At 40.4% G+C, this 25,143-nt stretch overlaps 2 protein-coding genes across 3 annotated transcripts in view; one reads left to right on the top strand and one right to left on the bottom strand.

The window, feature by feature from the left end:
- Positions 1 to 19,727, bottom strand: part of WDR7 (WD repeat domain 7) — a 242,885-nt gene extending 223,158 nt beyond the window's left edge. For both annotated transcript variants that reach the window (XM_081317822.1, XM_081317821.1), the window contains exons 1-8: positions 19,589 to 19,727; positions 7,731 to 7,902; positions 6,238 to 6,344; positions 5,913 to 5,991; positions 4,269 to 4,443; positions 1,835 to 1,911; positions 1,066 to 1,185; positions 262 to 407 (exon numbers count right to left, since the gene is read on the bottom strand). In XM_081317822.1, coding sequence (XP_081173948.1) covers positions 262 to 407; positions 1,066 to 1,185; positions 1,835 to 1,911; positions 4,269 to 4,443; positions 5,913 to 5,991; positions 6,238 to 6,344; positions 7,731 to 7,889 — 863 coding nt within the window. In that variant the 5' untranslated portion in view covers positions 7,890 to 7,902; positions 19,589 to 19,727. The remainder of the gene's footprint in view (positions 1 to 261; positions 408 to 1,065; positions 1,186 to 1,834; positions 1,912 to 4,268; positions 4,444 to 5,912; positions 5,992 to 6,237; positions 6,345 to 7,730; positions 7,903 to 19,588) is intronic.
- A 1,879-nt stretch (positions 19,728 to 21,606) lies between these two features.
- The window catches only part of TXNL1 (thioredoxin like 1), a 30,033-nt gene continuing 26,496 nt past the window's right edge, over positions 21,607 to 25,143 (top strand). Inside the window, exon 1 of the mRNA XM_081320807.1 lies at positions 21,607 to 21,904. Coding sequence (XP_081176933.1) covers positions 21,807 to 21,904 — 98 coding nt within the window. The 5' untranslated portion in view covers positions 21,607 to 21,806. The remainder of the gene's footprint in view (positions 21,905 to 25,143) is intronic.

Here is a 25,143-nt window from a genome sequence, read left to right as displayed (position 1 = left end):
TGATGCCTTAACCATACTATGAAACCTGCTCTCTGTTCTAATAACAGATCAGTAAAAAAAAAGTATGGTCTGATAAACTAATTTATTAGTATCACTATCCTTCATTCTATGTGAACCCACAAAACTCGAGTGATACAGTATTTATTTATTCATGCATGCATGCATTTATGCATTTATCTATGCATTCACTCATTCATTCATTCATTCATTTATTTATTTATTTATTTATTTATTTATGCATGCCCTATTAATATCACATACCTGGCTGGCAGTTCATATATAAAACTTTGTCCATCTTCAGTCCATATTATCACTTTGTCTGCTGACACAAAATCACCTCCTGTCCATGTCTGTCCATTTTCACTTGGGACTGAGCATAACAAGGAATAATCTCCGGCATCAAATACCTAAAGAAAAGTAATTACATAACAAATTGATTGTAAATTAATAAATATAAACACAAATAGCCTTTCTTACAGTTTCTGCTATTAGTGCTTTATTTATAAAAAACAATAATTGCATTTGTTTATTAAACCCTTTCAATAAAAAAAAAAAAACCCCAAAAGACACTCAGTGGAATTTACAATTTAGGATACTTACAAGACAAAGATATAAACAATCAATAAAAAAATTCAATTCAGCAGATCAAAAACCTGCAGAAAAAAATGTATCACTCTTATGTACGAGAGGTCACATAAGGAGGCAAGATACAAAAAAGACTGCAAACAGTATATATTCAGTATCAGAAGTAATTCTCTAAAAAAGAAAATTAAAGAAAAAAGTTTGAAAGCAAAAGCACTGTGATTATTCTAGTAAATATTATTTTAAGGTCTAGATAAATAGTTATAGTTTTCCATGAAAGTCGCAATCAAGCAACTACGATGTGAGCTGATGCACCCTAAGGCAATGAGCTCTGCAGAAAAATCACTGAAGACTAATCAGTTTTGAATCTGACTGTCTGGAGATTATTTATTTATTTATTGCATGCTTGCCTCATGCACAATTTGAGTACAGGAGACTGAACAACAAAGAAAAGCCAGCTTTCACTTAACTGGTTATCCTTACCCTCCAGTATTTAGAACAAACTACCAAAAGTGATCTTTGGGTAAATGCACAGAAGGAAATGCTCTGGCAGTTCTGACAGTAAATTGGTTTAGATTCCTCTTCAAAGATTGGCTCCGTGTCCTTGAAAGAGATTCAAAAGTAAGGAGAAATGTAAAGTCTTTTATGCAATAATCTACAAGGAAATTTTATTTCTCTACTTCTCCTTTCTAAATGACTCTTTTCCAACTCTCTTTGTTCCTTTTGTAACCTCGAATCCTAGCTTGAAAGATTTGAAAATATAAATATATTTGTCAGTGTATATTCCTTCCTTATTTTTGAATTTGGTGTATCGTTCCAAAATACCGCGATGGTATACTGTCATTATTTAGAATTCAAGGCTTGTTGGGAAGAAACTATTTGAGACCTAGGAACGTGATAAGAATGAATTCCTCTTTCTTGAAACAGATAAAATACAGAAGACAAGAACGGAAGAACTAAAACTGAAAAGTCAATCCACATTTAATCCACAGTTTACAATATCAAGTCTTCTCTGTCTGCATAAAGCTTAAGAAAAAGAAACAAGCCTTCTGCTTAACAAATTATAAATAACCGTTGGGCATCAGGGAGAGCATATCTGAGCAGAAACAGAACACCTGCTAAAAGCGTACCCGCCTTTCAAAGATAACACAAGCGGTGAAAAAAAGTCAATCAACTGCAAAAAAAAAAAAAAAGCCACACACTGGAAAAGAAGTTCATCATTATAAACTATATTTATTATGTTTTTCCTTACCTGCATGTGACTCACTTCAGAAGTTACAATCCATACTTTAAGAATGCCAGCCACGGATACTGCTACAACAGTGTCCTCTAGAGAAGACCAACAAAATACTCATTATCCCACAAGACACATAGAATCAGAATGATTAAAACAAATTCAGTAGTGTTTATCTGACTAACACAATGAAAAAAGGATGCTGAGGATAAAACCTAAGAAATGTATTTGTTACATGTCACGTTCTTGAGTTGAGAAGGTCAAGGGAATACATATGATAATTTATTTATTTATTTATTTAGATTTATATACCGCCCTTTCCCGAAGGACTCAGGGCGGTTTACAGGGCATTTAAAAGAAAATCAATACAAAAGTTAAAACAAATTAAAAAAGATTAAATAAAACCCTGAAAAAAATAAAAAACCCAGTTAAAATTAAAATTAAAAAATTCTCAGCCTGGGCCAGAGAGCTCGAAGAGCCAGGTCTTCAGGTCCCAGCGGAATGAACGGAAGTCGGGGGCAGTCCTCAGCTCCACGGGCAGCTGGTTCCAAAGGGCAGGCGCACCCACTGAGAAGACCCTATCCCTGGGTGTCGTCCGCCAGCAATCTCTTACCGGTGGCACTCTGAGAAGACCCTCCCTGTGGGAGCGCACTGGACGAAGGGAGCTTGATGCTGGCAGCAGGTGTTCCCTCAGATATCCCGGACCCAAGCCATTCAGGGCTTTATAGGTCATCACCAGCACCTTGAATCTCACCCGAAGGGCAACCGGAAGCCAATGCAGCTCGCGGAGTAGAGGTATCGGGAGACCCCCATCAAACAGGCAGGAGCAAAATATTCTGTTCAATCTCTAATGGAGATTCTCAGTTATTTAGGTCATGGTTGTCCCAAAAAGCAACTGGACTTTGTGTTTCCTTCAAGAAGTTTCACTGCTCATCCATGAAGCTTCTTCAGTGCACATCTCCATTTCAAGGCCATTGAACCAGCGCTGTCCGAACCAAAGCTGTCTATGACATCATGTGCGGTCACATGACATCACAGAGTGCTGTTATTTTCCCACAAAAGTGGTACTTATTAATCTTCTCACAGTTGCATGTTTTCGAACTGCTAGCCTGGCAGGAGCTGAGGCAAGGACGGGAGCTCGCCCCGTCGTGGGGCGCTCAGGTGTTGAACCTGGGCTGCTGGCTTTCCAGCTGGCAAGGCAAGCGTCTTAACCACTGAGCCATGGGACAGTTGAAACCTGACTTTTAAATAAAGTTTAAGTGAAAAATGAGTATTTTATGAATACTAATAGTTCTAAAATATAATTTTCTTCTTACCATACCTGGTTGTTTTTAATTGGATCTAAAGTGAAATCTGCAAATTACATCCATCTCATCATGTACCCAGCACATGGTGACAGAAAATGAATGTCAACACAGTTCCGCTACCTCAGTTAAAATAGCTATGACATGAAATAACTGTAACCTTCTTCTAAACTTCATGCTTTCCTAATGTTCTTGAATAAATATATACATTTTTTTTCCTTCCATTCAATCATGTCCGTCTCTCAGAGACTGCCTGGACAAGTCCTTGCAGTTTTCTTGGCAAGCTCGCATGTTCTAGATTGATATCTTAACCGCTACACCAAACAGGCACTAAATATAAATATATGACGTTAATTAAAAACTGGATAAAATGTATCATTTTGCACATTTAGCAACTTTAAGACTTGTGGACTTCAACTTCAATTCAACAGCTATGCTGGCTGGGGAATTCTGGGAATTAAAGTCCACAAGTCTTAAAGTTGCTAAGTTTGAAGAGCCCTGATTTTGCAGATCCATCAAGTAAGGCGGGGCTCAAATTCCAAATTAACCTCCCATAGATAAGGCTCAGAAAAAGAATTTTTCTAACTGGGCACTAAAGATAAATTGTAGTCAAGTTTTACTTCATGGAGAAACAATTGTACTTTTCTTTTTAGATGAGATATTATCAAACAAACATTCTGAGGAAAACTGGAATGCAGTGGAAAAATCTCACTTGAAAGTTTAGTAAGAGAAAAATAGTAGCGCTACGTGAACCAAACCCAAAACACATTGCTTAATCTTAGGACTGAGGAATAGTTGCGGCATCAGCAAGAAGGTCTGAGGAATAGTTGCGGCATCAGCAAGAATTATGCAGAGCCAAATTCAGATGTGACTGAACTGATTCATCCCTTGCTTTTTTAATGATTTATTGTCTACTTATTATTGCTTCATCCAGGACCTTGACAAGGGACTGTGAGGCCCTCACTTTATTCCATTTGGTCTGTGGTCCTTGCCACATTTTATCTTTTATTGATTTCATTGTAATATCTTGGATTGTTGTGAGTCAGAGTTGTATGAAGTCAGATGGCATACAAGTTATTGTTATTATTTATGGTTGCCAAGAAAATTCCTGAAAAAAATAAGAGCCTGAGCTATGGTTATTGGCTCACCTTGTGTTCTGTGAGATCGAATAATGCTCATAGAACTGATCCAGTCCTTAGAAATCTTTGACACCAAGGAATAAAGAACTTCAAGGCTGGTAGCATCCACAACAAGAATTTCTGGATAATGGCCATGACACAACAATCTCCCTTCACGCTGAGTCCCAGCTGTGAATTGATAGAACTAAAAGAGAATGGAAGAAAGACATCAGAGCCAGTCTAATCTGTGGCACCCCAAATGCCAGATAACCAGATTTTCTTTATAAGTATCATGCATGCTCACAACTGCTTAGCCATTGTTGTTAATACAGCATCCTAGCAATCAATCCAGGAGAGTAAAAACAAATAATTTTTAAAAAGTGAATTAATTGACACCATTTTTAGAATTTACATTAGATCTGCAAGTTTTTCTTTAAAAGTTTTGTTAAAAATCAACCTAGCTCAGAAAGTATTAATCATTGAAAATACAAAAGACTACAGTAAGTTTTCAAAGAGGTATTCAACAGAATGTAGGTCTACTTTTTGTGAACAAGTAAAAGCAGTTATCTCTTTTGCCAAGCTCATACAATTGATTAGAACAATAGTCATGGTAAACAGTCCTGATAAATTCAACAGGAGTTATTTCATATACTAATCATTCACAAGCACATACCGACTTGGATACTAAATAAAATGATCAAACCATCAATCCTGTTAATGAATTTAATGAAAATTAACGTAAAAATGTTGCTTTATAATAAAGGTGAATATCTACCACCTAAAACCGAAAACTACTTCTTTTTCTGAGTATATAATAAGGTTGTATCAAGTATTTTGAGAAGAAACTAATGATTAATGGAATCTTTCTGACTTAGTAAATAATTAAAATGAATTTTCCTGACTAGTGATATAAATCATTATTTAAATCAATTTTATTTAAATCAAATTTACCCTACAACAAATTACCTGACTTTCACTATTTCTGCATTCCATCTGGCTCCTAAAAGACAGCAAAAACAGGTTCCTTTAACTGTCTCAGAATACAGCCATAATTGTATTTATTTCTTTGTGGTGGTTGTTTTGCCAATTCTCCCAAAGATTACTAACAGTTTCAGTTTTCAAATATTTCATCACATAAAAATACTTATTACTGATATACTTGTATCGCGTACTTGAGTACTTGAAAACCATATCAGATTAAAGCAAAGTTTAAAAGCAGTTACACTGAAGCCTAGGTATTCATTTACATTTGTACATAACTACAGGTAGTCCTCAACTTACAACAGAATGGAGCCCAAAATTTCTGTTGTTAAGTGAGACATTTGTTAAGTGGGTTTTGCCCCATTTTGTGACCTTTCTTGCCACAGTTGTTAAGTGAATTACTGCAGCTGATAAGTTAGTAACCCAGTTGTTAAGTGAATCTGGTTTTATTGACTTTGCTTGTAACAAGGTCATAAAAGCTGAACCTTGGAACACAGCAAAGATCATAAATATGAACCAATTGCCAAGCATCTGAATTTTGATCGCATGATTATGAGGATGCTGCAAAGGTCGTAACTATAAAAATGGTCAAAAATCACTTTTTTCAGTGCCTTTGTAACTTTGAACAATCACTAAAAGAACTGTTGTAAGTCAAGGACTACCTGTAGTTTAATCCATACTTAACGTATTTACCTGTATGCCAGTATGTGTGCAGGCTAATTTTGTAAATTCAATGCACCTTCCATCATTCACATCCCAAAGGCACATTTCTCTACAAGAAGAAAAAGAGGGCAATGTAGGTGTTAAGCAATCATTTTCAACCCCACAATTGTTTATTGAATGATCATTTTAGGAAGGAGAGATATAGAAGGACGATGCAAAAATTATACTTGGACTGCCTTTGAAGGCAAAAAAACCTGCCCAAGCAGATTTTAAGATAATATTTAATATAGTGTTATAAGAGACCTAAATTAATTCAGTCGTTGGCAGAAAATTTGGTTCAAAAGCAAATCCTTACCCACTTTCAGATGCACTCACTATATACTGTTTTTCACTTGAAGAACTGGCTTTGGATAAACAAGTGATTGATGCTGTATGACCAAACAACAGAGCTCTAGGATTTATCTAGAATCAGAGAGAAGAAAAGTAGAAATGTCTCTAAGTAATTTCAAATATTACTACAAAATAAAAAGCATAGTTAAACGCATGAGAATAACACACGTTTGTAAAGTTTTCATATATTTATTTCTCCAATTAATGAGGGAATACCTCTATCTCCAGTAATTTGGGAAAACAAAGTATAAAAAGTTGAGAACATATTATTCTTCATGATAATTTTGAAAAGTAGGTCGCCCAAGTCATTCAAGCACAAAGACTGTCAATTTGGCAATAGTTATTCCAAAGTTATGATCTACCCTTAACAGTGTTTTTAACCCTTTCCCAAATTATATAGGAAGGGATCCAATTCTCAAGGTCTCCTAGCCTAATAGCAACACCATGGGAGGTGAAAAACTTACTGCAGATATAGTTTGAGCTTAGAGCTTTGACATAGTTTTAATTATTCTGAATAAAAGGCATACATCACACAAATTATTCATCTTGCTCTTTCAAAAAATAGTTTAAAGGTAACGAATACTTTTTTGCAAGACAGTTCCACGGGTTGATTTATTTACAATTCATGAAAACTGAAGTCTTTGATCTAATATATGAAGGATGGTCAGGATAGTCCCTTGGAGCTGTATTTGACACTGTGTTTTGCATTTCAAAACAGCATCCAATTAGGCACTAGCCGCCCTTTTCTTTCTTATCTAATGTTACAAGTGGAAAACAGAGAATATTTACCCCGGTACTTTCTGTATGAATATGCTGCAAATGCAACCGAGTGTAATATCTGACCATATAAATCAAACAAAAAGGGATATAAAAGTACTCAATAACAATTTTAGATTCTAGGTTATTTGTTTGGATGACAAAATTGCTCAAAGGCTCCGTCCAAATTACAAGCACTCTGTATGCCTTAGAAATAAATAAAGCAGTAATGCTGTTTTAGAAGCAGCATTAAAGAAACAGAAACAATACATTCCAAAATCAGTATTTGAATTAGTTATTCTTTTTAAATTAAATTAAATTAAATTAAATTAAAATATGTTCACCTCCAAAGGATCAGGGGAGAAAGGAAGCTCCGCAGAGTCACTTTTCAACAGAGTTTAGTGATTTTCCATGGTTTAATGATTTATTTTTTAAAAAAAAAAGTCCGCACTCCCACAAAAGCAAGCCTATGAATACCAATAACATATAATGACTGTTCTGATGAACCAGCTTTGGAAGCAAGGATTTTCCTGGGAAAAGCATAGATACCGTAACAATGGATTTTCAGGAAATTATAAAACATGTACCCAGTTCAAACAGAACTGTATAGAAATATACTTAAACTACATTTCTAAAACCACATTTCAAATACAACTTATGTATCATTCTGAAATATTTTCTAATTCCATGATTTAAACTTACTTCTAAATCTGAAGAGAGGTCCCACAGACATATCTGACCATCATGACATCCTGTGACAATCATTGAAACATCATCCATTAATAGTGTAGCGGATACACAGTGAGTAGGAGCTTTGCGTCCCCACAGCACGACTGGCAGGACCAAACTGTTACCTGCCATTGTGGTTTCACGCCTGAAAATGCAATTAACATAGTTTCAACTGCAAAAGTTTAATAAAAACACCATGAAGTCATATTCTTTAGTAGGATTTTAGAAATAAGATCTTGTGAAGCAGGCTACATACAACAAGTAAATCTAAGTAGTTGTATAAAGTGGCTCAACGCCATCCCATGCTTCATAGCTACAGATAACACAGCTTTAAAGGTGTTTTAATTCATCCAAATGAAATAAGGTTAGCAACAGAAGAACAGCAGACTATTAACAGAACAATTTTTCCCATAATAATTTGAATCTGATCATTTATAAACTTATCTGCTGCTTATGTACATGATAAAATTCAGTTTTTACCCCAATAAGCAACATTGTGGCTTAGTTTGTTATAAGAACTCATTTGACTAGCTTATGAATGAAAGTACTATACAAATCAAGAAAATAGGTTAATTTACCAATAGATTAAATATTATATAAAGATGGATGGATGGAGGGAGATAGGAGGAAATGATTCTTCAATACATGAATAGTTATATACTAAGCAAATGTAGTTTTGTTTCATTAATGATTTTCAGAGACCAAATTACTGATTATAGAGAAACAATAACAATAGAGGAAATATGTAAAAATAGTAATTTAATAGGTTAGGATATTTCTCTTTTCCAAATGATATAGCCATTCCAAACTTTCATTCTTATAGGCTGCCACTTCATCATTCTAAGAGCCTTGGTGACACAGTGGTTAGAATGAAGTATTACAGGCAAACTCTGCCCACAACCTGGAGTTCGATTCTGATGGGGTTCACGGTTGACTCAGCCTTCCATCTTCCCAAGGCTGATAAAATGAGAACACAGATTATTGCTGACATTGTAAACTGCTCACAGAGTGCTGTGAAGCACTATGGAGCAGTATACAGGTGAAACTCAAAAAATTAGAATATCGTGCAAAAGTTCATTTATTTCAGTAATGCAACTTAAAAGGGGAAACTAATATGAGATAGACTCATTACATGCAAAGCAAGATAGTTCAAGCCGTGATTTGTCATAATTGTGATGATTATGGTGTAGAGCTCATGAAAACCCCAAATCCACAATCTCAGAAAATTAGAATATTGTGAAAAGGTGCAATATTCTAGGCTCAAAGTCTAATCAGCTAATTAAGCCATAACACCTGCAAAAGGTTCCTGAGCCTTTAAATGGTCTCTCAGTCTGGTTCAATAGGAATCACAATCATGGGGAAGACTGCTGACCTGACAGTTGTGCAGAAAACCATCAGTGACACCCTCCATAAGGAGGGAAAGCCTCAAAAGGTAATTGCAAAAGACGTTGGATGTTCCCCAAGTGCTGTATCAAAGCACATTAATAGAAAGTTATGTGGAAGGGAAAAGTGTGGAAGAAAAAGGTGCACAAGCAGCAGGGATGACTGCAGCCTGGAGAGGATTGTCAGGAAAAGGCCATTCAAAAGTCACAAGGAGTGGACTGAGGCTGGAGTCAGTGCATCAAGAGCCACCACACACAGACGGATCCTGGACATGGGCTTCAAATGTCGTATTCCTCTTGTCAAGCCGCTCCTGAACAACAAACAACGTCAGAAGCGTCTTACCTGGGCTAAAGAAAAACAGACCTGGTCTCTTGCTCAGTGGTCCAAAGTCCTCTTTTCTGATGAGAGCAACTTTTGCATCTCATTTGGAAACCAAGGACCCAGAGTCTGGAGGAAGAATGGAAAGGCACACACTGCAAGATGCTTGAAGTCCAGTGTGAAGTTTCCACAGTCTGTGTTGATTTGGGGAGCCATGTCATCTGCTGGTGTTGGTCCACTGTGCTTCATTAAGTCCAGGGTCAACACAGCTGTCTATCAGGAGATTTTGGAGCACTTCATGCTTCCTTCCGCAGACGAGCTTTATGGGGATGCTGACTTCATTTTCCAGCAGGACTTGGCACCTGCCCACACTGCCAAAAGCACCAAAACCTGGTTCAATGACCGTGGGATTACTGTGCCTGATTGGCCAGCAAACTCGCCTGACCTGAACCCCATAGAGAATCTATGGGGCATTGCCAAGAGAAAGATGAGAGACATGAGACCAAACAATGCAGAAGAGCTGAAGGCCGCTATTGAAGCATCCTGGTCTTCCATAACACCTCAGCAGTGCCACAGGCTGATAGCTTCCATGCCACACTGCATTGAGGCAGTAATTGCTACAAAAGAGGCCCAGACCAAGTACTGAGTATATATGCATGCTTATACTTTTCAGAGGTCCGATATTGTTCTATGAACACTCCTTGTTTTATTGATTGCATGTAATATTCTAATTTTCTGAGATTGTGGATTTGGGGTTTTCATGAGCTGTACGCCATAATCATCACAATTATGACAAATCACGGCTTGAACTATCTTGCTTTGCATGTAATGAGTCTATCTCATATATTAGTTTCCCCTTTTAAGTTGCATTACTGAAATAAATGAACTTTTGCACGATATTCTAATTTTTCGAGTTTCACCTGTATATGTCTAAGTGTTATTGCTATTCTAATGATCATACCGTGTTTCCCTGGAAATAATACCTATCCAGAAAATAAGCCCTAGCTTGATTTTTACATGTGTGCCTAATATAAGCCCTACCCAAAAAATAAGCCCTAGTTAAGACCCCGTCCACTCTGTCCCACAAGACGGGGCGAGGCACACGTATAAAAATCAAGCTAGGGCAGGGGTGGGGCTGCCCCATGCACCCCGCAACCGCTTACCACCCCGCAGCCAGGCCTCCCATGCCCCGACACGTGCCTCACTGGCAGCTCCATCCAGCAGGAGCGTGTGTGGATGCTGGCCACTTCTTCTGGTTGCTGGTGGCTGCTCGGAGCAGGAGGCCATGTGTTGCATTGTTCTGGTGCCGTGAGTGCCGGTGCCGCATACAGTGGCACCAGCACGATGCATCATGCGGCATCCCATCATGAGCAGCGGCACTGGCTTGATGTGTCGGGGCGTGGGAGGCATGGCTGCGGCGGTCCTGAGGTAAGCGGGTGCGTGGTGCATAATTCTAACTCAACAAATCAACTTTTATTCATTTTTATTCTCAACAGTAAGATACTGAATCAAAAGTAATCAAGACATCAATTTTTAGGTAACGTGGTTCTTCCTGGTTTATGTAACACAGAGATCTGCAGATCCGGTTAGCCTTTTGTAAGCCATTAAACGCCTGCCTATTCCCTTAGGCATTTGAGCCAGAAGGCTAAGCAAACTCTTCCAGTTAATGTTGTTTTCTTATAAATTGGAATTACTGTGACTTCAGATGCTAGCTTGTTTAAATATTTTTTTTAAAAAAAATTGTATGTCCTCCAGAGTTAATGCTCCATCACTGGAGGTTTTTAAGAAGAGACAGAACAGCCATACGTCTGGAATGATGTAGGGTTCTGCTTGAGCAGGAGGCTGGACTAGAACAGGGTTTTCCAACCTTGGCAATGTTTAGACGGCTGGACTTCATCTCCCAGAATTCCCCAGCCAGCATGGCTGGCTGGGGAATTCTGGGAGTTGAAGTCCAGTTGTCTTAACATTGCCAAGGTTGGGAAACTCTGGACTAGAAGACCTTCAAGATCCCTTCCAACTCTGTTATTCTGTTAAACTGCATGTATAAACAAACAAACAAACAAACAAATAAGGTTGACAGTCAAGTCTTGTTAATTGGACCTGAGGTGACCAATATATACAAAAGAAAAATTTAATGAATTGGTCTGATTTTAACACTATAACGTATTTAACATTTTAAAATCTCTTAACTACAGATTTCTTAATATAAGATATTCCACCTTCTTATTCCAAAATTCTTGCAACTAATTAATATCCATCTTAGTGATGCTTTGTTGATTTTAAAAATACTCTAGAATTTAATTATTTATTTATTTATTTAATTTTAATCCCATTTATATCCCGCCCTTCTCTGAAGACTCAGGGCGGCTTACAATTTAAGCACAAATTAAATGTGCTTAGCAATAGCCTTCATTCTATGTATATGCCTGCTTATTAGGGCTTTCGCACCCCCCCAAGCGGCATTATTACAAAGTCAGCTTAATTGCCCCCAACAATCTGGGTCCTCATTTTACCTACCTCGGAAGGATGGAAGGCTGAGTCAACCTTGAGCCTGGTGGGACGCGAACCTGCACTAATTGCAGGCAGCTGGTGTTGCTTAAGGAGGCATTAGCCCACTGCTCCACCAAGGCTCCTTGGTGCAAATGTATATTAAACTCCTTGAGTTTAATATCCTAAACTCATTTCAAAACTGGCAATAATTTGAATACTTTAGATGCTGTGGATACATATGACCAAATTGTAGTACCAAGAGGTGTTTTCACTGAAATGAATTAAAATCAATTGCTATTCCGCAGTTCTGAGAAGTTAACCTTCCTCTTATAATAAATAAGATTGTTTTAAATTTTAGCAGTCTCTTGCCAGCAAAAAGTATTAATAGCTCAATTTAAAAACAAATACTTTTAGAACTGGAATTTTTGTAACGTGAACATTTACAACATATATAAAAGCTGAAATGATACTTCTGCCACAGTATTTTCCAAATAAACACTGCAGCAGTCCATCCAAGAAATACAACAGAATTTAGTAATCCCATTACTAAAAATGCAACCATGTCTGTGCCATGGTATCAGAAAGCCACATATTGACTTTTTCATTGTGCTTGTAGTTTTTCCCTTCCGTGTCCCATACAGAGATTTTTGTCCATCTATCACAATTTCACTACAGGGAGAGTTTCAGTCATAATATTGTGATACTTGTTTTATTTATTTATTTTATTTATTCACTCTGATGAAACCACTAGATTTTACAAACATCTGCATTGACCATACGCACTGTTTGGTCTTTCATTCCTTTGAAAAAAAAGCTAATTCAAAGCCTGGAGCACAACCATTCTTCCAGGACTCCACAGAGAAAATATTTAATCATAGGAAATCTTCACAACTGCCCTATTCTCTTTTAATAATGGTAGGCTTCTTAATCTGTTACAAAATTCAATGCAGTTTAAAAGTATGTATCTACATTTAAATTATATGCTAAAAATAAAAATATTTAATATGGGGAGAATTACAGAGTTGTACCTAAACATAGGAGGGACGTGGTGGCTCAGTGGGTTAGGACGCTGAGCTTGTCGATAAGAAGGTCGGCAGTTTGGCAGGTCGAATCCCGAGTGCCGTGTAGCAGAGTGAGCGCCTGTTACTCGTCCCAGCTTCTGCCAACCTAGCAGTTCGAAAGCACATAAAAATGCAAGTAGAAAAATAGGGACCACTACGGTGGGAAGGTAACAGCGTTCCATGCGCCTTTGGCGTCTAGTCATGCCGGCCACATGACCACGGAGTCGTCCTCGGACAAGCGCTGGCTCTTTGGCTTTGAAACGGAGATGAGCACCGGCCCCTAGAGTCGGAAACGACTAGCACGCATGTGCGGGGGAACCTTTACCTTTACCTACCTAAACATAAGGTACAATGTTATGGATGGGGTTTTTTTTAATGTTGGATAATGTGTACAACCAAAGACTGGATTGCTATGTGTTTTTGGGAACTGGCTTCCTATTAATGTAATGGAAATATGATCAATTTTATTCTGTGTGATCAAAGTTCAATACCACATTAAATATATATAATATACTTCGTTGCTTTCTATTCGCTTTAGTGTCTTTGTTTCTCTCTCTGTTTCTGAACACTAAAGAAGTAAATTGGTTTAAACAAGAAAAAAGAGAGATAGGCTTACTTCTTATCTCAAAATCAATAATCAACTATAGGGAAATTGACATGAGGGGAAAAAAAGACAGGTAGAAACAGCTAAGCCTTGCCCAAAATTCTCTGACTGCTTCTGGCCCACTTGCTTACTGGAAGGCTTCAGTTGTGAAGATGAAAATGAACTGGTAGTGCCAAATATAAATACAGAACCTAAACATTTGTATTACTATTTTTAACCAGTTCTTTTTAAGTCTTCCCTTTCAAGGAAACTCGCCAACTGTCCTTTGTATACACAAGGTTTATATACATTTGCATGCATATGCAATAGAGACAAAATACATCCAGATAAATAAAAGCAAATATAACAATCCTGGGGATAGATTAATTTCTGGAGATACTGTTGCATTTCATCTGTCCCGTTCATCTCTCTCCATCAATGCAAAAAACAAAATTGTGCAGCAATCTTACTACTCAGAAGTATTATTAAATTCAGTGAGGCTTCATCCCAGATAGAGAAGGGTCTATAGGCTTACAATGTACACAAATAAAAAAAAACTATATTTTTAAGAAAATTAATTATATTCAAGAACACTTAACCTGGATTCATACCATATTAAACCATAATTTTATGGTAAATCCATAATTGCAAATCCATAATTTTATTGTAACCCCCCCAGTCATTTAAGTGAGATACTGCAAGTGGTAAGGTAAAGGTAAAGGTTCCCCTGCACATGCATGCTAGTTGTTTCCAACTCTAGGGGCCGGTGCTCATCTCCATTTCAAAGCCGAAGAGACAGCGCTTGTCCGAGGACGTCTCCGTGGTCATGTGGCCGGCATGACTAGACGCCAAAGGCGCACGGAACGCTGTTACCTTCCCACTGTAGTGGTCCCTATTTTTCTACTTGCATTTTTACATGCTTTCGAACTGCTAGGTTGGCAGAAGCTGGGACGAGTAACAGGTGCTCACTCTGTTATGCGGCACTCGGGATTCGACCCGCCAAACTGCCGACCATCTGATCGACAAGCTCAGCGTCCTAACCCACTGAGCCACAAATAAAAAAATATATATTTTTAAGAAAATTAATTATATTCAAGAACACTTAACCTGGATTCATACCATATTAAACCATAATTTTATGGTAAATCCGTAATTGCAAATCCACAATTTTATTGTAACCCCCCCCCCAGTCATTTCAGTGAGATACTGCAAGTGGTATAGAAGTGGAATTAATTAATAATGGAGACTTGGTAGCGCAGTAGCTGAAGTTTAGTACTGCAGGCAAATTCTGCCCACAGCCTGGAGTCCGATCCTGATGGGGCTTAAGTTTGACTAAGCCTTCCATTCTTTCAAGGTTGGTAAAATCAGGATCCAGATTGTTGGGGGCAATATGCAAATAATGTTTATGTTGTAAACCACCCAGAGATTGCTGTAAAGCACTATGGGCTGGTATATAAGTTTAAATGCTACTGCTATTGCTGTAATGAACATTTTTTTTCGTTTGGGTTTACTATATGAATTCATTTCCTGAAGCCTGTAAGCCCTGACTCATGGCTTAACATGCTGTCGGAACCTAGCCAAATGCTACTTCTTTAACAAACCATGGCCTAAAATACATCATGAAAATTGAGCATTGCTCTGAGGTAACAAGAACAGTTCTGAAGTTTGACACCTAAGGACTTCATGGATATATCCAAGGAAAATTTTCCCACTTTGAATTAACTTTTTTCAATGGAAACTGTGCACATATTATTCCGCACACATGAATACCAGAAAAGCCTGCACAAATTATTCTGTTAGCTGTAAATGTTGCTGTGCTTTGCCCAGATAGGATCCAAACCAGAAAAGTAGGTTAAAATCTCTTTATGTACACAAGTAAAGACAGGCATCTCATCGAAGACAAAGCCAGTGCTTAAGCTTCCTTGTGATATAGCAGCTAAGGCATTTGGGAAAGGTCTAATCTCAATTGATTTATGGCCATTTTTCACACTTATGCCCATTGCAGCCTCCCCGTGGTCACATGGTCAAAATTCAGACGCTTGGCAACTGGCCCATATTTATGGCGGTGGCAGTGGTCCCGTGATCATTTTTTGTAACCTTCTGACAAGCAAAGTCAATGGGGATGCCTGATTCACTTAACAACTCCAATGATTCACTTAATCACAGTGGCAAGAAAGGTCATAAAATAGGCCCAAACTCACGTAACAACTGTCTTGCTTAGCAACAGAAAATTTGGGTTTAATTGTGGGGATAAATCAAGAACTACCTGTAGTCACTTTCTCTCAATTCAGTCTGCCTCATGGGCAGGATTAAATTAGGGGAGGCCCACAATCATTTTAAATTCCCAAAAAAAGAAAGATAGGTATAAATACAGCAATTCATATACTTTCATCACACTGGTTTCAACAACTCGATGAACCAAAATGTAGCTTACTTGTTTATGGTTAGCCTAATATAGACTAGGATATGTAAATGATGGTTTAAAAGCATCAAATGTTAATGCCAAGCCTTATCTATTCAATAATCTTGTTTAAACAAACAAAGTTTAAGCACACTGGGTGAACACAACCCTCCATAATCAACAGAAATATTAAAGACACTTCAACATTCTACAAATGTGAAAAGTATTGTACCCAAATCAAATCTTGTATTTGGAAAATTATCCGATGATGGAAAATAGAATTCCCCTACACATAAAATACCTCTCAATTGTTCAGTTAAGGTTATGTTCCTTAAATCAATGATACTTAAAATAAATCCACTCATTTACATGTACACTTATTTGAAGTATGTACTGCTGAGCCATATTTATATTCTAGAGCAATACCCATAAAAAAAATCTCCCTAAGTAATTACATTAACTTCACATTGGATATTAATCAGCATGGTAGAAAAAAAAGCCAATTTAATTCTGCTTCAACATAGCAATTCTGTGTATGGTTATTTGGCAATAAACCAATATAGTAATCATAAATAGAAATGAAATTCATTTAAGCCATGATCGCAAAAGCTGAAGATTTTCACAAAACACAGTTGCTACACCAAAAAGGCTCAGCACTTTGATTTACCAATCATGATTTCAATAGTAAGCAATTATTTTAAAAGGCAACTGGAGTTCGTTTTGAAAAACTGGACTTTTGTTTTGCAAAAGACAAAGTCCAGTTGCCTTTTGAAAAAGCACCTTTGGGACAACCATGACCTGGATGGCTAGGAATCTCCACAGTTCTTATTTCCCAAAACAGTAGCCATTGGAAAAGAACATGTGCTAAAGAGATAATTTGAAAGAAGGATGAGGAAAGAAAAGAAGCAATCAGCAACCAGAGCAAACTAGCGCACAATTGGATTTATTTGGTTTCAATTGATAACATTGTATGATTTGTTACTGTTTGTAAAACATGATTTATGATAATGGTTCACACTATTATGGTTTTCTTAACCACCAATGATCTTAGTGAAAACAAACCATAAACTCTAGTAGTTTTCTAATGCCATTCCTAAATCAACCTAACTTCCCTTTGGAACATGCTAATTAATGTCTAACAGTTTTCACAGGTTGAGCCTCCAAACCACAAGCGCTCCAATCAGTTCCAGGTATAATTATCCAGACAAAATAAGCCCAACCAACCCCCCAACCCCCAATAGCATGATATGGAAGGAAACAGAATGCGCTAGATCAGTGGTTCTCAACCTTTTCTTCACCACGTAACCCCCTTTAAATACATTTCGTGGCCATAACCATGACCACAGACCCCCAAGACCTATCTCAAGATTTAAATCATAACATTTCTTCAGGCCTTTGTGGATCCCCTGTGATGACATTGCAGCCCTCTCCCCCCCAGGGGTCTGGGGACCACGGGTTCAGAACCACTGTTCTAGATGTCTATGAAGATTTTCAGTCATCCAGGTCATGGTTGTCCCAAAGATGCTTTTTCAAAAGGCAGTTGGACTTTTCTTTGTTTTTTCCTTAAAGACATTTCACTTCTCATTCAAGAAGCTTCTTCGATTCTGGATGGTGGTGGGGAGAATGGAAGGATTTATATTCCTTGCAATCATCTGGTCCTTAGTACAGATAACCCTAACTACAAATGACTGCAAGGAATATAAATCCTTCCATTTCCCCAACTGCCCCCCCCCCCGTACTGCCCTCAGCATTCAGAATTGAAGTAGATTCTTGGATGAGAAGCAAAATGCCTTCAAGGGAAAAAATACAAAGAAAAGTCCAGGTGTCTTGAAAAAGCAGCTTTGGGACAGAATGCTCGGTTCATATATAAATTACACATAACAAATTTTGTACCTCTCTAATGTTATGCAGGAAATAAAATCTGGAAAGGAGAAGAGAATTAGTGTTACTATTTATCAGTGTAACCCGGTACTGTATCCTACGGAAAATCAAGTATAGCATAAGGAATATTAGCTATCCAAATAGAGTATGCGCAGAAAAGAGATCCTTTCTCTCACATCAAATGGAAGAAGAGAGTGTCTTTTATTATATGGGTTCCAATAAGGAATCTGCCATTGAAATCAGCAAAACTACAATCTCTGACCATCCTCAAAGCAGTGGTTTTACTACAAAAACATGATGCTAAATATTCATCTGTGCGCTAACATAAAAATGCATCTCCGGGATCACCAGACCACTTCCTTCCATATGAAATAATCAATACAAAGCAGTAACTATTTAAAAAGAAAGAAAGAAAGAAATTTATGTTCTCCTAGAATTCTCATGGTTCCCCAAGCTCATCTCTGGATTTGGGTGAAGAGTTTTAAGAGAACTATAATATGTGCACTGATCCATGTGTACATTTCAGTTTCATGGATGCAAAAATAGATCATCTTACTAAAACACAATGGAAAAACTGATTCTCATTTTGGGGCTGAGGAAAACCTGCCAGAACAAGTATGAGTTAATGATAAGTGGGCAAAGCGGGGATCTCTTGCCAGGAAAACAAGGTTGCATCTGACACAGGCAGAAATGAGTTGATCTGGCTACTCAAAAGGGTGACATTCAAATGGGGTGAAAAATATCAGAGCGGGGAGAGGCACACCTGGTACAAATGGGGTAGTAGCGATGTCCCCATCTCTGGAAGAGAAGAGAAGAGAAAAGAAGGGGAGGGGAGGAGAAGGGGAGGAGAGGAGAGAAGAGAGCCCACTGGGTGAGATTTATGGTAAGCATGTGTGATCAAAAACAACCCAGAGTTCTCACTCATGTCACAAATGAGCAAGCTCACGATATCTCATTTCAGAGACATTATGCAAAGATAAGGAAAAGGATCTAATGCTGGGAAAGGTGAAAGGAAAGAGAAGATGCGGAATGAATGAACCGAATTTCAGCAGTAATGGGTGCAATGCTGGAAGACCAGATTAGGGACAAATCCTCATGGAGCAAACGTATCTTATGCCGTCGCTAGGAGGTAAAAATGACTTGATGGCACACAATCGATCCATCGATCGATCGAAGGCGGGGTGGTGGTGGTAGGAAACCTGTTTGAAGAGATCCACAGAGAGAAAAAAACAAGGCTTCCCACCCGGGGAAGCTAAATGAGTGAATTTCTCTAAAAATGTCATCTTGCTTCCCAGATAAAGCAACTCGCATCAACTCACCCTGAAAATAACCCTTAAAAAAAAAAGAAAGCATCACGCACAAAACCACATCTGAGAGAGGAGACAGGAGGAGATGCGGAGTGGGGGGGGGGGTTGAAGTGGGTGCTTACAAATCCCTCCTGGTTGTAAAGGGTTTGCCAGGCACACACACCGCGCAGAGACACACAAACACACTTCGGAAATGGGGGAAAGAGTCAAATAAGAAGGTGAAGGAGAAGAGGGGCGGCGGAGGAAGCCACGGGATCCTGCTGTCAGCTCTGGAAACGAAAAGATGGTTGGGAGGGAACCATAAGGCAGAGGGGGAAGCCTGAGGGCTGCAGACGGTCAACTTCTACCCGAATGGCAACCTTAATTCAGCCGAAAACAAGGGTCGTGCTGCCCCGACGGACTAGTACCTGCTTCGGCCGCGTGGAGCAGCCTCCTGTTCCTCCTCCTGCTGGAAGAAGGGCGCCTTCAGCCTCCCGCGACCGCCCTCGCCGGCTCCGCTTCCTGCTCGCCCCTCGAAGCCGGGGCTCAACGCAGCCGCTGGAAATCAGCTGACGGACTGGCAGCGGCCGCGACGGCTGCCGCAAGTGTCGCAAAAGACCCGCGCGGTGCTCGGCGGCAGCCGCCTCGGCCGCGAGAGGCTGTAGCCATGGAGACGGAGAGGCGGGGCGGAACGGGGGGGGTCGGGTTTCCGAGATGACGTATGGCATCGACGCCCCTCTTAGCACGGGGCGGGGAAGGAGAGCGCGGGTTGAAGAAGAAAGCAAAGCGAAATGCGTTAATAAAGGAGAGTGTTTTGTAGCTCAGGCTTGACATGGGGGGTCCTTTGGTGCTCTCTGAGCTTGCTTGTGTTCTTACAGACGTTTCATTACCCAGACTAGGTAGCATCATCAGTGCTAGAGCGAAATGTTAATGGGGCAGGAGATGCAGGCATGTAAGGGAGGGTCCTGGGAGGAGGAGAAGGAGGAGGAGGAGAAGGAGGAGGAGGAGAAGAAGAAGAAGAAGTAGAAGTAGTAGTTGGAAGGGACCTTGGAGGTCATCTAGTCCAACCCCCTGCTAAGGCAGGAAACCCTATACCATTTCAGACAAATGGCTGTCCAGTCTCTTCTTAAAAACTTCCAGTGTTGGAGCATTCACCACTTCTGGAGGCAGGTTGTTCCACTGGTTAGTTGTTCTGTCAGGAAGTTTCTCCTTAGTGTTCTGGGTTGCTTCTCTCCTTGACTAGTTTCCATCCGTTGCTTCTTGTCCTGCTTTCAGGTGCTTTGGAGAATAGCTTGACTCCCTCTTCTTAGAACATAGTGGGCGCCAGCAACTTAATGCTTTCTGACATTGTCAGCTTCCGTAAAAGGGGGAATGTCTATGGAGATTCTCAGTCATCCAGAGAAAAACAAGGAAGTCCACTTGGACTCCGAAAAAAAAGCACCTTTGGGATATAAATGGGGGCTTATGGTGCAAAAAAGATGGAGACAAAGATAGGGGGGAGTGTGTTTTGTTTTACCTTGGCTGCACTGATTATGCTGTAATTGTTTTAACTGTTGCCATCACCTCAGTCATGTTTCAAGGCGGACAATCATACACGTTGAATTAAATTACCACTGTTTCACTGAAGCTAAAATTCAAGTAACGAATGGCATAATTATTACAGTATTTCTTTAATGGTTCTGTATTTTATATTTTGAATTTTGATCTGGCCTAAGAGATAATCAAGGTATTAAGTAACGAATTACCTAAAACAGCATATAGTAAAGCTTCCAGTAAAATACCTTTGCTGATGCTATTCAATTTTCTCTGGCGAATGTACCCAGTTTTAAAAGAATCCTAGTAAAAGCACATTTTCAAAATAGCATACCACAAAGGTTTAAGCCACTCTACATAAACAAAAATACGGTAATTCAAAAAGTTACAGCAGAAAAGCGCCGTATATACATAATGACACACAGAGACAATTTCTAAAGCTTCCGTATCTCCAGAAGAGTGTTTCTCAACTTCAGCCAATTTCAAAAAGTTTGGACCAGCTGACTGGCTGGGGAATTCTGGGAATTGAAGTCCACACATCTTAAAACTGCCACGGTTGAGAAACACTGCTCCAGAATCTCACCAAAGGACCTGTATTTCTATCCAGACATCTCATGCCCACAACCAAGATGGCAGGCAAACTTGCTCCTTTCCAGAACCTAAAAGGCTCCAGCCCTCGGTCAAGTTGACTTCCGCCTAAAATCGAGGCCTTCCGCTCTCAATCTTCCCCACTTCTTACAGCGGCTCACCATAGAGAGGCAACCACGCTTAGACCGGCGCCTCTCTGCGCTCAATCGCCTCAGTGGTTTCTTTTTTTTTTATTCTTCCCCTCCACGCTTACCGGAAGTTGGCTCTGCCCAACCTTTCCCCCTCACCCCCTTCACCGCTCTATCCCTGAGCCTGAACGACTCGCGCGGGTTAAGGTTAAGGAAGGAGCGGGAAAGGGCTGAGCTCCCCGCGCCTGCGCAAAAGATGCTGTGGTGCATGCTGGGCGTGCGTCTTCCTCCTTCCCGCGGTGACTGTGCAGATACCGGGCGACGAATTGCCGCGTCTACCGCAGCCGGCGCTGTCCTGCCGTTTAGCAGCCCCCGCCGCCCGTGAGTCGCTGCCGGGATGGTCGGGGTGAAGGTGATCGCTAACGACGCCGACTTCCAGAGCGAACTGAGCGCCGCCGGCTGCCGGCTGGCGGTGACCAAGTTCACCATGAGAGGGTGAGTGAAGGAGCCCCCTTCGCCGCCCATGTCGGGTCTCCGCGAGGGTTTTCCTCCCTGTTGGGAACAGACCCGCGTCAAAGGGTTCACACGAGCGGCCTGGCAAGCGTCGCTGGAGAAGGGAGGCGGCTTTTTCGGGGTGGAGGGTGTTGAGGCGGTGTCTTATGGTTTGTGGCGTCCCCTTTCCTGTCTGGGGAGCGAGGAACCTTCGCTGAGTAGCTGGAGGCCGATTTTTTGGACCATTTGCTCAAAACTGTATATCTAGCGTGGATATATTAAAGTCAAATTGAATCAGAATTATTTATTTATTTATTTATTTATTTTATTACATTTATATACCGCCCTTTCCCGAAGGACTCAGGGCGGTTTACAGGGGAATTAAAAACCAAAATACAAAAGTTAAAACAAGTTTAAAAAGAAATTATATTTGTCCCTGTATAAATAAAACCCCAGTTAAAATAAGATCAAAATAGAGCTGAAAGGTCTTCTAGTCCAAACCCCCAACCACCCCCACCACCCCCACCCCCACCCCCCCCACCCACCCCCGTTCAAGCAGGAGACCCATTCCATTTCAGACAAGTGGCTGTCCAGTCTCTTCTTAAATCGATTAAATCCAGTCTCTTCTTAAACCCAACCCAGACTGGAGCAGTAGTAATAGCCAGTCTGGGGCTAGGATTGGCTCAATAATACCAGAGGTGCAAAAGTTTGAAAGGATGTAAAATGAAAATGAGTAAGGTGGACCCCCTGCAACTTTCTCCTTGGAAAGTAAAGACTTAAGCCAGTGTTTTTCCAACTTGGCAACTTGAGGATACATGACTTCAACTCCCAGTATTATCCAGGCAGCCACAGGTTGAGAAATACTGGCTTAAGCTTTCTTCCTATCCAGGAGGAGACATTCCCTCCTTTTCTGTTCTGCTTTCTGGAGGAAGAAACGGCTTTTGTCTACTGTGCTCCGATTCTGTGGGAAAGTGTGTCCTTTTAGCCGTATACCCACTGATCAATTGCAGGAGGCAGTACCTCAGATGGCCAGGGCAGGAAAACAGTCAAGGAGATGAGGAAAGAATACAAATTGGACTTTCATATGTGGCGCAACAGAGCGTGGGGGCTTTGAGCCTATCCACAGTACGGCAGTGCTGAAGACTGCCCAGAAATCTTCCCTTCTCAGCAGACTAGGCTTCAGGTGACATCAGCTTGGGTGGCTTTTTAGAAGATGCAAAGAACATTTCTCCAAAATCTTGGGGAGTTACGAACACAAGAAGATAAAGCCAGGTCAGCTAGCCAGACAACCGAAGCCAGTTATGAATTGGTCACTACCAAAGCAAATAGGCAAGTTGGCAGGAGATGTAAAGGATATCAGGAGATTCTAGGAGAGAGGTCAGAAAGAGTACTCTGACAGCATCCAACTTTCAAAAGCCTCAGGAAAAATAATCTCCTTTTTCCCCACCAAGAGAATGACGGTAGAGGAACGAAAAAATGAATGTGGAGCTGTGTTAGGGGAAAAAAAAACATTTGCAAGGAAAGTGCTAGAGTGGTATGAGCTGACATAGTGGCCCAGGCCTGGGTCGTTTTGACTGGTCCTGATTTCTATACAGGGGATAGGAATTCCATTATGCTTTCCCCAGAGCTAAATAATAATATGGCAAGAGGAGTCCATACCTCTTTGTAGAGAATTTGCCATTTCACTCCCAAAAGCCCATCCAGGGGCTCTGATTGACTTTCATCGTCTGCTTATTTGGAGGTAGGAACCAAAAGAGTGAAAAAAAACAGCAGGTTCCTTTGGAGCAGGGGTCTTCAAACTTGGCCCTTTTATGACTTGTGGACCAACTCCCAGAATTCCTCAGCCAGCTTGCCTGGGAGTGGATGTCCACAAACCATAAAAGGGCCAAGTTTGAAGACCCCTGCTTTGGAGGAACCAAAGGAGTGAAAAAACACTGCAACTTCATTTTTATTTTCAGTTTTGCAATGGAGAAGGTTCTCTGTTTCTATGATCTGCCCACAGGCTGGGAATGCATGGAAAATATTTTCCAGCCATCATCTTCTGAACAAATTTTTTAAAGAGAAGCTGTTCAGGGAGATAATCAGACTGGACTAGAAGTTTTTACCTATAGCACTCAGGATGTAGAAAAAGAAGGCATAAGGAAAGCACTGACTCCTCTTTTAATAAAATCAAAACCCCTATCTTCTTCCAAACAGGAAGTAGAAGTAGGAAGCATACACTGGGGCTCCCAGGTTCAATATCTGAAACACCCACCCAGTAACCAGGCAGAGGAGGCAAGAACCGAAGTAAATTTCCCTCAATATGACACCTTTATTTATCAGATAGACCTGCAGCAGTAGACATTTTGCCATAGTGGAAAATACACCTGCCAGAGCAGATGGTTGCTGATGAGTTGGCGCTGCAGGAATGTAGAACTCAGAAAAGAGGCAGATTTATGCCATCTCCTCAAGTTCATCTTAGAATGAAAGGTAAATAAAGCATTTGTGGGACATGAGCAATGTAGAATGCATAGACTTAAAGAGGATTTCTCAATTGTGGTTCTTATTTGTGGTGCCTAAATAAAGATAATAGAACTATTTTGATAAGGCTTATTGGAAAAAAATACATGCTTGGTTAGAAAAAATGTTGGGAAAACATGTACCGTATATACTTGAGTATAAGCCGACTCGAGTATAAGCCGAGACCCCCAATTTCACCCCCAAAAACTGGAAAAAGTTGGTGACTTGAGTATAAGCCGATCCGCCGTTCTGCAAGCCTCCGCCGCCGGCTGCTTCGTTCCGCAGCGGAAAGAAGCAGGCAGGCTGCTTCGTTCCGCAGTGGAAAGAAGCAGCCTGCTTCGTTCAGGCTGCTTCGTTCCACAGCGGAAAGAAGCAGGCAGGCAGGGGGCGGAGGAACGGAGACCCGGCGACGTTTGGGGAGGTTTGGGCGCCTCTCCAAATATCCCCAAACGTCGCCGGGTCTCCGTTCCTCTGTGCCCTGCCTGCCTGCTTCTTTCCACAGCAGAAAGAAGCAGGGAGGCAGGGGGCGGAGGAACGGAGACCCGGCGACGTTTGGGGAGGTTTGGGCGCCTCTCCAAATATCCCCAAACGTCGCCGGGTCTCCGTTCCTCTGTGCCCTGCCTGCCTGCTTCTTTCCACAGCAGAAAGAAGCAGGGAGGCAGGGGGCGGAGGAACGGAGACCCGGCGACGTTTGGGGAGGTTTGGGCGCCTCTCCAAATATCCCCAAACGTCGCCGGGTCTCC

Source organism: Vipera berus (assembly GCF_964194415.1).
Source record: "Vipera berus genome assembly, chromosome: 2".
Taxonomy (NCBI): domain Eukaryota; kingdom Metazoa; phylum Chordata; class Lepidosauria; order Squamata; family Viperidae; genus Vipera; species Vipera berus.
The sequence above is the reverse complement of the archived record's forward strand: the minus strand, read 5'-3'. Positions and strand labels throughout refer to the sequence as shown.